Source organism: Chelonia mydas, chromosome 4, assembly GCF_015237465.2.
Source record: "Chelonia mydas isolate rCheMyd1 chromosome 4, rCheMyd1.pri.v2, whole genome shotgun sequence".
Classification (NCBI taxonomy): Eukaryota; Metazoa; Chordata; order Testudines; family Cheloniidae; genus Chelonia; species Chelonia mydas.
Window position 1 is genome coordinate 67,369,895 of NC_057852.1, and position 15,524 is coordinate 67,385,418.

The 15,524-nt window shown below is 46.0% G+C and overlaps 1 protein-coding gene across 2 annotated transcripts in view; it reads right to left on the reverse strand.

Moving 5' to 3' along the window:
• The window catches only part of TMEM192 (transmembrane protein 192), a 38,598-nt gene extending 26,110 nt beyond the window's left edge, over nt 1–12,488 (reverse strand). The window contains exon 1 of one of the 2 annotated variants that reach the window (XM_043545935.1): nt 12,344–12,488. In XM_043545935.1, the coding sequence (XP_043401870.1) occupies nt 12,344–12,397 (54 nt within the window). In that variant the 5' untranslated portion in view covers nt 12,398–12,488. Of the gene's footprint in view, nt 1–12,035; nt 12,208–12,343 lie in introns of those variants that run through there. The other variant, XM_037897490.2, reaches the window with a different exon arrangement.
• Between the last annotated feature and the right edge of the window lie 3,036 nt (nt 12,489–15,524).

Sequence of the window (15,524 nt, forward strand, 5' to 3'; positions counted from 1 at the left end):
GGGGAAGAGTAGTCTCCTGCTTTCATTTGCAGGTAACATTTCTGGTAATAACTGTCCTGCTGATGTACCAACACCACAACCCCCCACTTAGCCATGTAACACCCTCATCTTCCATATAACTTGCCCTACCCCCCACTCCAGCTTGGTGACTCCCAGCCTCTAGATCTTCCCCCACTACACCCCAGCCCCTTCTGTCCCCCAACCCTCACACAGCTCCCTGCATCCCATGGGGGGGGAGGAGAGAAAGTATTTTGGGGGAGGTCTCAGCTCACCACCCAGACCCACTTGTTAGTGGAGGGGGTTCCCCACCTGTTAACATCTGGCTGGAATCTTAGCTCTGTACCCCCTCCCACCCCAGTTCTCCTGTGGGAGGCCTCTGGGTGGCCACCAAGGTTTTCAAAATGGGTCCTGAGCCCAAAAAGGCCAACTGCAGGAGAATCCTTCTCTTGGGCCTTGTCTTCAGTAGGTACCGATGCATTTAAGTATGTGCAAGTCAACATATACCAAGAGAAAAATCTTAGGCCAGGTCTATACTGGAAAACCCTATTTATGTAGAAGCAGTTTATACTGGCAAAAGTCTTTTGCCAGTATACCTTATACCAGTTGCCCAAGCAAAGTTAGATGTAGCTATACTAGCAGAAAAGTGCTTTTGCTGGTACAGCTACATTTACATTAGGGCTTGTGCAGATATGGAAGCGTCAGACCCCATTAACCAACATTACTACACTAGGGCTTCCGCTGGTACAGACATGGCTGTAGTGCCTGTAGATGCTACGATTGATTCAGTTCTCCCCTTGCCAGGGAAAGTTTCCTACTTCACTTGCCACCCCCCAATTTCTGCTCAATACTGCTTTTAGAATTTCAAATACAAATGTTTTCTATTAAGTACTTCTATGCATGGGCTAGCTAGCACTTAGAGGTTCTCATGTAGTGCTTTTAAGTTTAAGCCCTTGAGATAGGGTAGATAAAAAGCCATTTCTAAAAATTTAAATTATAGCTTTATTTTAAATACTAAAAACTTATTTTTGAAATTATGACAACCTATAGTAAGCCGTTCACTATAAGATGTTAGAATGGTTTAAATTAAATGTTTGCTGCCAAGTTTTCAAGAAAGCCAAAACTGAACTGGTGGAAGTTACTAGCCATGCACTTGCAGCCATGTATTTTTCACTTTTAGAGAAAATTTAATTGTCCCTTTAGTTACCCAAGACATTAAAAAAGTTAAATTTACTCAATTAATTGTACTCCAGACTACCTGAAATTAATCTTCTTATGCTGCACACACATTTAGGAGAATTTACAGAATATTTGTTTTAAGGAATCTATACAACCCATTGAGGTTTGTCCACTAATCAGGTCTGAGATATTAGGAGTCAGATTAACTTTGAGTTTTACAACAATCTGGGGCTTGTTTACCCAGAGTTGCACTATTTAAAATTTTATTTTTATACAAAAACTAGTACAAGAGGTAGTGTGCATGCTTATTTTGATTTATACCAGGTTTATTTTGTTTCATCTTGACCCTGTTACAAACATGTTTAATCTAACCTAAAATAAGCCATTTAAATTGAAGTTAAGGGTGCTCATGCACCAGTTTGGTTAAACCACTGGTGTTGCCTATAGAAGGGTTCCTAACACGTTGGATACAAAGAATTAGATTATCAGTAAACATAGATGTTGGTAGATGTATACACAAAAGATGTTGGTAGATGTTTCATTGTACACACAAAAGCTAAGAAAGTATTTCCATTGATAGTTAAAATTTACAGATAAGCAACATTTTTATTTTTGCCTGAGGACAGTTTGATTTAAAGATATTTACTTTGTATATTTTGACATGTTAATTTGTTAACCATTACAAAGGTTTACTTTTTCAACTCTGAACATCTGTTAAATAATTGTCTGAACCCCATAATTCCCAAGATTTCATGTAACTGAATAAGTTGAGAAAAATAAAAAGTGCTTATATTTTTAAACATTAAAAACAAATAAACCCAGTTCTGCCAGGCCTACTAGTAAGTAAATTCACAGGTAGAAGATAACCGTTCCTTAAATTTGGTTATAGTTGTGATGGGTTTGACCCCCTTCCGGGATGCCACCTGATGTACTGGGATTTCACTGAGCCTCTCCTGCGCAACCAGCCTGGGTTCCCTCTCCCTGCTTTGCTGAATTAAGCTCTCCAGCCTCTTGCAGCACACACACAGGTAGGACCACACCCCACTGCAGACACAGACTGAAGTCAGCTCTGTGTGAGAGGACTCCCTCCCCCACCCCCCCCAGCACTCACGTGCACACCCCTTTTGGGAGATAAACCCAAAATAATACTGTCTTGTGCTGTATAGAAAAATCTGCACAGCACAAACTCATAAAAAAATCTGTCCCCTTCCTCAATGTGGAGAGAGAGGTGTACAACTTCTTGCCCCCTCAGTTAGAAATTACATAAACTGGGTTATATTATAAACAAGAAATAAGTTTATTAACTACAAAAGGTAGATTAAGTAGTTAAAAAGACCACAAACAGAACAAAGCAGATTACTATGCAAATAAAACCAAACATGCAAACTAAGCTTGATTCCCTAAAGAAATTGGTTACAAATAGTAATTTGTCATCCTAGATATTGTTGCAGGCAGATTAAAGAAAGTCTTGAAAAGGCAGCTGCACTGGTCTCCAGCTTGAGACCTCAGGTATTATTATTCACAAGCTAGACACCCTTCCATCTTGGGCTCAACCCTTCTCCCTCCAGTTCAGTTCTTGCTTCCAGGTGTTTTTCAGCGTCTCTTTGGGTGGGAAGACAGAGGAGATAACCTGGATGATGTCACTCCCCTGCATTATATAGCTCGTGTATGGCAGGAACCCTTTGTCTCCCAGTGGAAGAACATGGCACTCCGAGGGGTGGGTCCAGTACCAGATGACTCAGACCCATGTCTCTGCAGGGCTGTGGCAGCCATTACTCGTAGGTTTCAGAGTGGTAGCTGTGTTAATCTGTATCAGCAAAAAAGGAACAAGGTGCCACAAGTACTCCTTGTTATTATTCGTAGGCTGTCTGGAGTGACCAAAGGAAGACTAAGTAAACTCTTTTACAGGGCTAATAGGCCACTAGCAGAGACAATGGACTGTCTGGCTTTTCCATTGTTGTACCTGAAGGGCTGGTTGGGGGGTACTCAAACTAACATTTGAAATACAGATACAATCGTTAATATGCCTATCTTCAGATACAGAAATGATACAGGCATACAAATTTGATAATCACATTCAGTAAATCATAACCTTTCCAATGAAATCTCACATGAGCCATCTTGTGTACCTCAGTTATGTCACATCCACATTATAAGCATATTTTCATAGAGAATATGAAGTGAAATATCACATTACTCCTATGATTATATAGGACTCTAGCATCTAGACTATTTCAAGGGCTAATCCCACCTTGCTGGCTACCCACTCCTACTGCCACCTGGCCCTCTCAGCCTCCCTTCAACAGCAGCCCACACAGGAATGGGAATTAGAAGTGCCAGTTGATGAAGACTAAGAAGGTAAAAAGAGAAGAAATTTCTACCACCACCCTACATCAGTTGTGTCTGTTTAAGGGCCATTATGCAGGTCTTCTGGACCATAACACAACACTGCCAGGACTTCAGGATCTATAGAACTAGGACACCAGCGCCATTAAAAGAATCTAGAATCCCATTACGCTACACCTTCCAAAATTCTTCCCCTCCCCGCCAGTAGATTCTGATGTTATCTCCCTCAGAACACCACAGTAGGATAAATCTTAAAGCTAGGCATCTGTAGCCAATTGCTCAATCAGCAACATCCTTAAATAGATAAGAAGAAAGTGACCACCTGGGTCCTACTACTGACTGTAAGGTTAGCAGTCAACAAAACCAGCACAACCTAGGCTATGATTTTGGATGAAGCACCTGGACTCTCACAATACTGAGACATGTCTCCAACCCTACCCTAATACAGCTAGTCCCCCCAGCACACTTCCAAATGCAATGCATCACAAAAAAATATGGAGAAGAAGTCCTCGTCCACTTCCCCATTTCTCCTACAGAAGACATTTGAGTGCATACATATGCTATGAAGTGATGGATAACAGGAAACTAGCCCTTTTAGGGGTGGACAGGCCTTCAGATGGAAGCCATATCACCTTCCAGGAAGGACTAGGAGCTGCAGCCCAACATGGTACCAGAATACCACAGATTTCTTGGGCCCAGTAACCTCACCCATCACATACAGTTTTAATGGTTCAATAGTTGATCTCCTGGCCTACACGGAAGCCATAAGATTCTCCCAGGCAGCCTCAGGAGCTACACATGCAGCCACACATATACTGGCTTTTATCTTCATCCTAAAATATTGGTGAGGTCACTGACATACCACTCTCCTGATCTGATCATCTCATCCAGGCCGGTGTTAAAATCCTTCCTACCAGGACAGTAAGCAACCAAAGCTGGTCTGTCCCTAAAGACTCCAGAACTCCCTAGGTTTTCAACTCATCTAAATATAAGGCCAAGGTTCGATAAGCTAATCCAAATACTTTCACCCCAAGCCCTCCACATCAACCAAGAAAATCACCAAGGTTCACAGATGAACTGTGGGAAATGAAGTGCAGAGGAAGAGGTTTCGAAAGCCATTGGTGCAAAGGAAAGAAAAACCCCCACACAAAACTCTGAACTCCTCTGCCAATAGTGCAGACACTTACATGATTGCATCATTGGCTTAAAGGAGGCAAAACTAGTCTCTGCAATCAACATGGCAGAATCACAATAAGCAGAGCTATAATTGCTTGGTCAACTTGCTAAGTCAACCCATACCCATGCATCAGCCACAAAGAGGTTAACATACCTCATTGATATGGTCAGAAAAGTACATATGGAGCGAACTGGGATAGAAAATGCCATCCTAACCAGATTGTATTATCTGCCCCAGCATACCTAACTGAGTTTGGCCCCATAACACATGCTGAAGCTAAAGAAGCCGGTGGCTGAGGGAGGGGGAAGAGAAGAGGAGAATTAGAGCCTCAACCTGTTGAACTGATTTATGCATTTCCTGGCTGGTACAAACCAGTGAAGAACAAATAGTCATTGCTCCTTCAGAGAAGCATATCTATCAAACGCAATGAAAAATGATAACTGACCACACTATATTACAAGTTTCAGAGTGGCAGCCATGTTAGTCTGTTTTTGCAAAAAGAAAAGGAGTACTAGTGGCACCTTAGAGGCTAACACATTTGAGCATAAGCTTTCGTGAGCTACAGCTCACTTCATCAGATGCATTCAGCGGAAAATACAGTGGGGAAATTAATATACATAGAGAACATGAAACAATGGGTGTTACCATACACACTGTAACCAGAGTGATCACTTAAGGTGAGCTATTACCAGCGGGGGAGGGACCTTTTTGTATTGATAATCAAGGTGGGCCATTTCCAGCAGTTGGCAAGAACGTCTGAGAAATGGTGGGGGGATAAATGTGGGGAAATAGTTTTACTTTGTGTAATGACCCATCCACTCCCAGTCTCTATTCAAGCCTAAGTTAATTGTATCCAGTTTGCAAATTAATTCCAATTCAGCAGTCTCTCGTTGGAGTCTGTTTTTGAAGTTTTTTTGTTGAAGACTTGCCACTCTCAGGTCTGTAAGCAAGTGACCAGAGAGATTGAAGTGTTCTCCAACTGGTTTTTGAATGTTATAATTCTTGACGTCTGATTTGTGTCCATTTATTCTTTTACGTAGGGACTGTCCAGTTTGGCCAATGTACATGGCAGAGGGGCATTGCTGGCACATGATGGCATATATCACATTGGTAGATGTGCAGGTGAACGAGCCTCTGATAGTGTGGCTGATCTGATTAAGCCCTATGATGGTGTCCCCTGAATAGATATGTGGACACTGTTGGCAACGGGCTTTGTTGCAAGGATAGGTTCCTGGGTTAGTGGTTCTGTTGTGTGGTTGCTGGTGAGTATTTGCTTCAGGTTGGGGGGCTGTCTGTAAGCAAGGACTGGCCTGTCTCCCAAGATCTGTGAGAGTGATGGGTCGTCCTTCAGGATAGGTTGTAGACCCTTGATGATGCGTTGGAGAGGTTTTAGTTGGGGGCTGAAGGTGATGGCTAGTGGTGTTCTGTTATTTTCTTTGTTGGGCCTGTCCTGTAATAGGGGACTTCTGGGTCCGCTTCTGGCTCTGTCAATCTGTTTCTTCACTTCCGCAGGTGGGTATTGTAGTGTTAAGAATGCTTGATAGAGATCTTGTAGGTGTTTGTCTCTGTCTGAGGGGTTGGAGCAAATGAAGTTGTATCGTAGAGCTTGACTGTAGACAATGGATCGTGTGGCATGGTCGGGATGAAAGCTAGAGGCATGTAGGTAGGAATAGCGGTCAGTAGGTTTCTGGTATAGGGTGGTGTTTATGTGACCATCGCTTATTAGCGCTGTAGGGTCCAGGAAGTGGATCTCTTGTGTGGACTGGTCCAGGCTGAGGTTGATGGTGGGATGGAAATTGTTGAAATCATGGTGGAATTCATCAAGGGCTTCTTTTCCATGGGTCCAGATGATGAAGATGTCATCAATGTAGTGCAAGTAAAGTAGGGGCATTAGAGGACGAGAGCTGAGGAAGTGCTGTTCTAAATCAGGCATAAAAATGTTTGCATACTGTGGGGCCATGCGGGTACCCATAGCAGTACCGCTGGTTTGAAGGTGTCTCCAAATGTGAAATAGTTATGGGGAGGACAAAGTTCAGCCACCAGATTTGCCATGACATTATTGGGGATACTGTTCCCGACGGCTTGTAGTCCATCTTTGTGTGGAATGTTGGTGTAGAGGGCTTCTACATCCACAGCGGCTAGGATGGTGTTTTCAGGAAGATCACCGATGGATTGTAGTTTCCTCAGGAAGTCAGTGGTGTCTCGAAGATACCTGGGAGTGCTGGTAGCGTAGGGCCTGAGGAGGAAGTCTACATAGTCAGACAATCCTGCTGTCAGGGTGCCAATGCCTGAGATGATGGGGCATCCAGGATTTCCAGGTTTATGGACCTTAGGTAGCAGACAGAATACCGCAGGTCGAGGTTCTAGGGGTGTGTCTGTGCGGATTTCTTCTTGTGGTTTTTCAGGGAGTTTCTTGAGCAAATGCTGTAGTTGCTTTTGGTAACCCTCAGTGGGATCAGAGGGTAATGGCTAGTAGAAAGTGGAGTTGGAGAGCTGCCTAGCAGCCTCTTGTTCATATTCCGACCTATTCATGATGACAACAGCACCTCCTTTGTCAGCCTTTTTGATTATGATGTCAGAGTTGTTTCTGAGGCTGTGGATGGCATTGTGTTCTGCACGGCTGAGGTTATGGGGCAAGTGACGCTGCTTTTCCACAATTTCAGCCCGTGCATGTCGGCGGAAGCACTCTACGTAGAAGTCCAGTCTGTTTCGACCTTCAGGAGGAGTCCACCCAGAATCCTTCTTTTTGTAGTCTTGGTAGGAAGCTCTCTGTGGGTTAGTAATGTTGTTCAGAGGTGTAGGGGAAATATTCCTTGAGTCGGAGGCGTCGAAAATAGGATTCTAGGTCACCACAGAACTTTATCATGTTCGTGGGGGTGGAGGGACAGAAGGAGAGGCCCAGAGAGAGGACAGATTCTTCTGCTGGGCGAAGAGTATAGTTGGATAGATTAACAATATTGCTGGGTGGGTTAAGGGAACCACTGTTGTGGCCCCTTGTGGCATGTAGTAGTTTAGATAGTTTAGTGTCCTTTTTCTTTTGTAGAGAAGCAAAGTGTGTGTTGTAAATGGCTTGTCTAGTTTTTGTAAAGTGCAGTCACGAGGAAGTTTGTGTGGAAGGTTGGTTTTTTATGAGAGTATCCAGTTTTGAGAGCTCATTCTTAATCTTTCCCTGTTTGCTGTAGAAGATGTTGATCAGGTGGTTCTGCAGTTTCTTTGAGAGCGTGTGGCACAAGCTGTCAGCATAGTCTTCAACCCCTCAGACAGAGACAAACACCTACAAGATCTCTATCAAGCATTCTTACAACTACAATACCCACCTGCTGAAGTGAGGAAACAAATTGACAGAGCCAGCAGAGTACCCAGAAATCACCTACTACAGGACAGGCCTAACAAAGATAACAGAACGTCACTAGTCATCACCTTCAGCCCCCAACTAAAACCTCTCCAACGCATCATCAAGGATCTACAACCTATCCTGAAGGACGACCCATCACTCACAGGTCTTGGGAGACAGGCCAGTCCTTGCTTACAGACAGCCCCTCAACCTGAAGCAAATACTCACCAGCAACCACACAACAGATCCACTAACCCAGGAACCTATCCTTGCAACAAAGCCCGTTGCCAACTGTGTCCACATATCTATTCAGGGGACACCATCATAGGGCTTAATCAGATCAGCCACACTATCAGAGGCTCGTTCACCTGCACATCTACCAATGTGATATATGCCATCATGTGCCAGCAATGCCCCTCTGCCATGTACATTGGCCAAACTGGACAGTCCCTACGTAAAAGAATAAATGGACACAAATCAGACGTCAAGAATTATAACATTCAAAAACCAGTTGGAGAACACTTCAATCTCTCTGGTCACTTGCTTACAGACCTGAGAGTGGCAAGTCTTCAACAAAAAAACTTCAAAAACAGACTCCAACGAGAGACTGCTGAATTGGAATTAATTTGCAAACTGGATACAATTAACTTAGGCTTGAATAGAGACTGGGAGTGGATGGGTCATTACACAAAGTAAAACTATTTCCCCACATTTATCCCCCCACCATTTCTCAGACGTTCTTGCCAACTGCTGGAAATGGCCCACCTTGATTATCAATACAAAAAGGTCCCTCCCCCGCTGGTAATAGCTCACCTTAAGTGATCACTCTGGTTACAGTGTATATGGTAACACCCATTGTTTCATGTTCTCTATGTATATAAATCTCCCCACTGTATTTTCCACTGAATGCATCCAATGAAGTGAGCTATAGCTCACGAAAGCTTATGCTCAAATAAATTTGTTAGTGTCTAAGGTGCCACAAGTACTCCTTTTCTTTTTACTATATTGCAAGACACACCAATACTCAACTCTGAAGATCTTTCCAGGTACGATCCTGTTTCCAAGCCTCCCATTCCTGGTCAAAATAAGAGCACTAACACAATGCTCCCATGTTACTATAATACAAATGAAATCAGAAGTGTGAATATTCACCTTCAACTGACTTGAGTACAAGATGTGGATGTAATTTCTCAAGTTTCATGTGAACAACAAAATTACCTACAAGTATGTATCACTTCCCCATCTTACCAGCAATAACCCGTGACCAGTCTATGTTTTCAGACATTAATCTTTGCTACTGTAGTCAGCATAGTACCCTTAGTTTTTACATGAATGGCTAAATCCGACAGCTTCTAAGATACTGGACTGCATGAGAATTAATTGACTAGTGATCGGTCAGAAGACGTATCACTACAGTGCAGTTCACTCATTGAGGCCAGGGTTATCTTTTAGGTAAAAGCAAGGGGGGGCACCCACAGGAGGAGAAAGATGCAGGGAAGTCACATTTGTGGCTTGCTACTGCAGTTATGTTTTCAAGAGTACAAAAGCACCTCTTTATACTAATTCTACTTACTCACGCATCATAGATCCCCAGCTTCCAAATCCCTCCAGCCACATTTCCATGCCAGAATCAGAAGTTATCTACATTTGTAGAGACTGTGCATCTGGACAGCCAAATGCACAGATTGTAAAATATTAAAGCTAATGTTAAAAAAAATTATATAATATATAGGTTAGGAAAAGAGCGTCTGTACATCTGGGTATAATGCGGGGGTTCTCAAACTGGGGGACAGGACCCCTCAGGGGGTCACAAGGTTATTATATGGGGGGTCGCGAGCTGTCAGCCTGCACCCTAAACCCCGCTGTGCACCCAGCATTTATAATGGTGTTAAATATATTTTAAAAGTGTTTTTAATTTATAAGGGGGGGGGGGGTGTCACACTCAGAGGTTTGCTATTTGAAAGGGGTCACCAGTACAAAAAAGTTTGAGAACCACTGGTATAGTGCTTATATTATCCACAAATATAAAAGTTAGTTTTTAAAAGTCATATGAAATACAGAGTACATGATCAGCAATAACCCAAATTTAGGTGAATAGATTGAACAATACAGCTTAGATATTAGAATCCGAATACTCAGGTACATCACTCATGAAAAGCTGTACAGGGATTTGGTTGTGGAAAGCAAAATATATCAATGAGTGGAGACTGTATTTTCTAAATAGACAACCAACCTAATCCTCAGTTACTGAGGAAAAATCCATGAGAAAAATATGTTACTTTCCTGACTGCGCTTTTCATCGGCACTCCAGCTCATCCCTCCTGGCATTGCCTATGTGATCTATGTAGATGTCCCTCGACCACCTGATTGCGTCTAACACCATGAGTTGCCGCATCCGCCGAGCTTAGTGCTAACCAATTCTGCATTCTCTCAGCACTCGCTCGTTACTGGGGTCCCATGCACCTAAGGCTCCAATGCGTGCGTGTCTCTGGACCTGATAACCCTTAGCTCTCAAGGTTTCAGCCAGAGGGGTGTATTTCTCTACCTTTCGAGCTCTGGCATCGTGGAAGGCCAGGGTCCTGTTCTCAAAGGGCACAGTACTACATCAACAGTTTATATATTTTAAGATCAGAGTCATCTGTGTATTAAATAGAGAACTTAAGTTTCATGGCCAGGCCATTTCCTCCACATTCTTCTTAAGGAAGCAGTATAACCAAGTTTGGTGCTATAGATAATCTATAATTTGGGTGGGTGGGGGTTGGGGCTGTTACTTAAGTTGCTTCTGTGATGTATCTTTGTCTTTCGTGTGTGTGTATACACACACACACACACGGTATCTCCAAGTGATATTGTTTGAAAATCAATCATACATCAAAATAGCAGTCAGTGTTTTACATGCTTACAAAAAAAGCAAATAGCATTCCTTATCAGAGCCCAAACAAGACAACAGGAAGAGATTATGCAGGAACACAAATAAAAAGCCTCTGTCCTAAAAACCTTTTCAGAAGGAGTTTTAAATTGATCAGTTTTGGAGTTTAACATAACTGCCACTCCTTCATACAAAAGCCCATTTGATCCACCTACAGTTATCTTTTAGCTCCCAATCCTGTTGGCCCACCCCACCGCATGTATTTCAATTCACTATCGGACTTCCCCTCTCCCATCCATCCCCACAGGCCTCTTGAGCCCATACGTGTTCTGAAAACTGAGGAGCTACACAAAACCACAAACAGATGACTCCCCTGTAGAATAAACTTTGGTATTATTTGTGTGTGTGTATATATATATATATATATATAATAGAGCTGTTTTGTTTTCTAATAAGCAAACATTCAGGCTGCCGCCTTTTGTTCTCCAACACATCTGTTTAAAAGACAGGTATAAATTACTTGTACTCCCTTGGACCCCGTTGTAAGGAAGATTTCTCAAGTCATTTAAAAATAATTAATAAATAAATAAAAGGGGGGGGGGGGGAAGCAAAGAAGCAACAGTAAGGTTACCTGCTGGATGCTAGTTTGTTATTATAAGCACTTCTCGCCTGCTTTTTAAAAAAACCTCCAAAGCACTTTTACAAGAGTAGAATCATTAGTCGGCCTGTGCAGCTGGGGAAACTGAGGGACACTCTCTAAATGTCACATGCTGAGAAGCCTGTGCAGGGCTGGCAAGAGAGGACCCCGCTCCATGACTCCCCGTGCAGAGTCCCGATCCACGGGCCCACGCCCCTAAGGGGCAGGCGCAGCCAGAAAATTAAAACGTGGGTCCGCGCTGCGAGCCTCCCCTCCTTAGGGCCCAGGGCATCGTAACGAATACCCCCAAGCCTGCAGTTGCGGAACGGCTTTCCTAGGGCTCCACGGCACGCCGCAACGGGCTGCCCCCCGAGCCCGGGGACCCCCCACATCTCACCGCACAGCCACGCCCCCCCCCCGCTCTGCAACGTGCCGCGACGCCTCGGGGACCCCCGCGTGCGGCGCCCTCACTGCCGGGCTGCGCCCCGCTGCTCACGTTATCCAGCTGCCGCTGCGGCCCCGCAGCTGCTCCCGCCACCGCCATCTCCGCCTGCTGCCGGGCTGGGCTCCCCCGGCGGCAGCGCCCCCGCTGCAGTCCCCAGCCCTATTAATGGACGACTCCCCTCCCGCAGCGGGCACGGCCTCCCCGGCGCGGCCCAGGCCTACGCCCACCCGCCTGCCGCGACCGGCCTTAAGCCCGCCCCCACGCCAGCCTCGCCCCACCCGCCGGCGCTCGGCGCCCCCTGTCGGTGATTGCTGGGCAGCTGGGCTCGCGCTTGCTGCTCTCCCCAGCGCTGCGCCTGCCTTTTCCGAGCCGGCTCCCGGCTGCTTCAGCGGAGACAGCAGCAACTCTGCCATCGCCGGCGCACGGGGAGGTCGGGGCGTGGCCGGTACACACCCCTGGGCTGCAGTGTCTTGTCTGCCTGGGAAGCTGCGTCAAACACCCGGCAACTGGCTGTGAGCTTTGTTGGTGGTTTGACCCAGCTGATTATTATTATTTATTATAGCGTTAGAATCATAGAATCTCAGGGTTGGAAGGGACCTCAGGAGGTCATCTAGTCCAACCCCGTGCTCAAAGCAGGACCGATCCCCAACTAAATCATCCCAGTCAGGGCTTTGTCAAGCCTGACAAAAACTTCTAAGCTTTGTATTGAAAAAGTACTGGGTCACAGCGCAGGCCTTGGTGCTACTTGCTGTATAAACGGGGGAGACGGTCCCTAACCCCCACAAAACTAAAGCAAACTCCAGAGTGCTAAGCTCCCATTAGGGGAAACTGCTCAAGGTTGCTCTCCAGGGCTAGCTTTAGCGTGGGTTCATCTGCTCCCATGGAAATCATGAAAGCAAGGGTGCCAAACCCAAGTGGTGCTCTGCTCTGACCGTGCCTGGTAGCGGGAGCCAAGCTAGGGTGACCAGACAGCAAATGTGAAAAATCAGGAGAGGGGGTGGGCGGTAATAGGAGCCTATATAAGAAAAAGACCCCAAAATCAGGACTGTCCCTGTAAAATTGGGACATCTGGTCACCCTAAGCCAAGCCCAGCTCTGCCCTGCCCTTGAGTAAAGAGCTTGTTGTCCAACCCCAACCCCCCTCCTCTCCATACCAGACTGGGATTAGTGGTGCAGGGGGTACTTCTGTGTGTTTTCTCTGTCCCCCTTTACTACAGGATAGCGCACACATTGAATCAGGAGGCTACATCCACCCCAGCTCAGTCACCCACAGGAGGGATGTGCTTTCTCACTCCTTGCTAGAGGGCAAATACCACTGATCACCATCTACTACGTGTGGCATGGCCAGTGGGTCTGCGACGACGGGGATCCACTCGCCAAATATTCTCTTTTGCGGAAGGCGGAGGGGCTGGGGGAAAGAGGGCTGTCTCAGCAGACTCCTTGACAACCCCAATCATGCAGCTCTTGCATAGGTGATCTGTCACTGGAGGATTCCTCCATCCTTCCTGACCATGACACAATTCCACTGCATGATGCTTGCATGGGTTGATAGGCATGGAAGTGAAAGGTATTGATAATTACAACACAGGCAACTCTAGTGCACGTTTCCCTGCCAACATGCCTGTTCTGGAGCAACCAGAACTACAGGCTTGAGATGTCATTACATTTCCACACCCATTCATTCAGATGAGGCAGCTAATAAGAAGCCCTATAAGGATTCCAACTAGTGCCAATTATTATGGTGTTCTTGGGAATGTGGATACTCCTAAATTGGTTTAAGAGTGCATTATTTCAGTTTAGCTTAAGTCAGTTCATTACTGACTTGTCAGATCAATATAGGGCACTCTGAAACCAATTTAAGAGTTTCCATACAAGGGGATTGTGTCAATTTAATGAAGAACATTTCTAAACTAATTTAGTGAAAATGGTACAACTTTTGTTTGCAGATCAGACCCAAGGCCTCCTAACATTGCTCTGGGAGCAATAAGTGTAAATGTAATTTATATCTACTTTAAGGCCTCTGTTTGCTGCCAGAGCAGTGGCCTTAGTGAAAATGAGAGTCAGATTCAAACATGTGAAGGAGGTATGAAATGTATTTACATTAGTTGGTAGCTGGAACTGTTCTTTTTAATTAATGAAGTCTGGCTTTTTAATATTTCAATCTTGTACTGATAAATTCAGAGTAAGGCCAGATCCTCCTTGGTATTTAGGCACCTAACTCCTATTGAAATCAATGGGAATTAGGCACCTACACACCTTCGAGGATCTGGGCCTGAGAGTCTGCAGATGTAGTGTGGCTAGTGGTTAGACTAGGGAACCCAGAGTCAGGACTCTTAGATACTACTTCTAGATCTGCCCCTAATATTTTGAGCCACGTTGGCTGTCACTTAAACTCTCTCTGCCTCAGTTTATCCATCCATAAAATGGGGATAATACATACCTCCTAAAACCATTGTGAGGTTTAATTATACTTGATCATAGCCAAAAGGTGAGAACCAAAGTTTGGCTTAATAAATATTTGTAAAGTGCTTTGCGGATTTACATATGCAGATAGATAATACTGTATATAAGTACAAAAACTATTATTACATTAAGCAAATGATCTGTCGCCATTTCAGATTCACTTGTTCAGCAACCAGGGGCGGCGAGTTATATACACTCATGGTGCCTGGGCTCCAATAATATTCAGGGCCCGGGGGCCCGGCTCCACCAATGTTTGGGGCCGGGTCTCTCCCCTGGCCCCACCTGCCGCCCCCCCCCACACCTCCCCCAAGTGTCCCTGGGCCCCCACTTGCTGTCTCCACTCACCTCCCCCGGCCCTGGAGCCTGCAGCTCAAGCTGACTCTGCTCTGCTGACTCCCCGCATCAACTGCTGCCGCAGGGTCCTAGTGCTCCCCATTGACAAATGGCAGGGCAGGCTGCCCTGGCCCTGAGCCTCTCCAATGCCCCAAACCCCTCAACCCCAGCCCCAGACAGAGCCCTCATCCCCCCCGCACCCTAATCCTCTGTCCCAGACCTGAGCCCCTCCCACACCCCAAGCCCCTCATCCCCAGCCAGCCAGAGCCCCGCCCCCTCCCACACCGCAAACCTCTCATCCTCAGCCCCACAGCCCTCAGCCCTGCACCCCGTCCTTCCCCAAACTCCCTCCCAGAGCCTGCAGCCCCAAACTCTGTCCCAGAGCATGCACCCCTCACCCCCTCCTGCACCCCCACCCCCTATTCCAGCCCGGAGCCTGCACCCAAACTTCCTCCCAAGGCCTGCACCCCTCACCCCCTCCTGTACCCCCACCCCTTGCCCCAGCCAAGAGCCTACATCCAAACTCCATCCCAGAGCCTGCACCCTTCATCCCCTCCTGCACCCCCTCCCCCTGCCCCAGCCCAGAGTCTGCAGCCAGCACCCAAACTCCATCCCAGAGCCTGCACCCCAGACCCCCTCCCCCCACCCAAACTCCCTCCCAGAGCCTTAGGCAGGTGGGGTGCGGAGTTTGGGGGGCAGGGGCAGGTTCTGGGCACCACCAAAAGTTCTACAAACCTGCCACCCC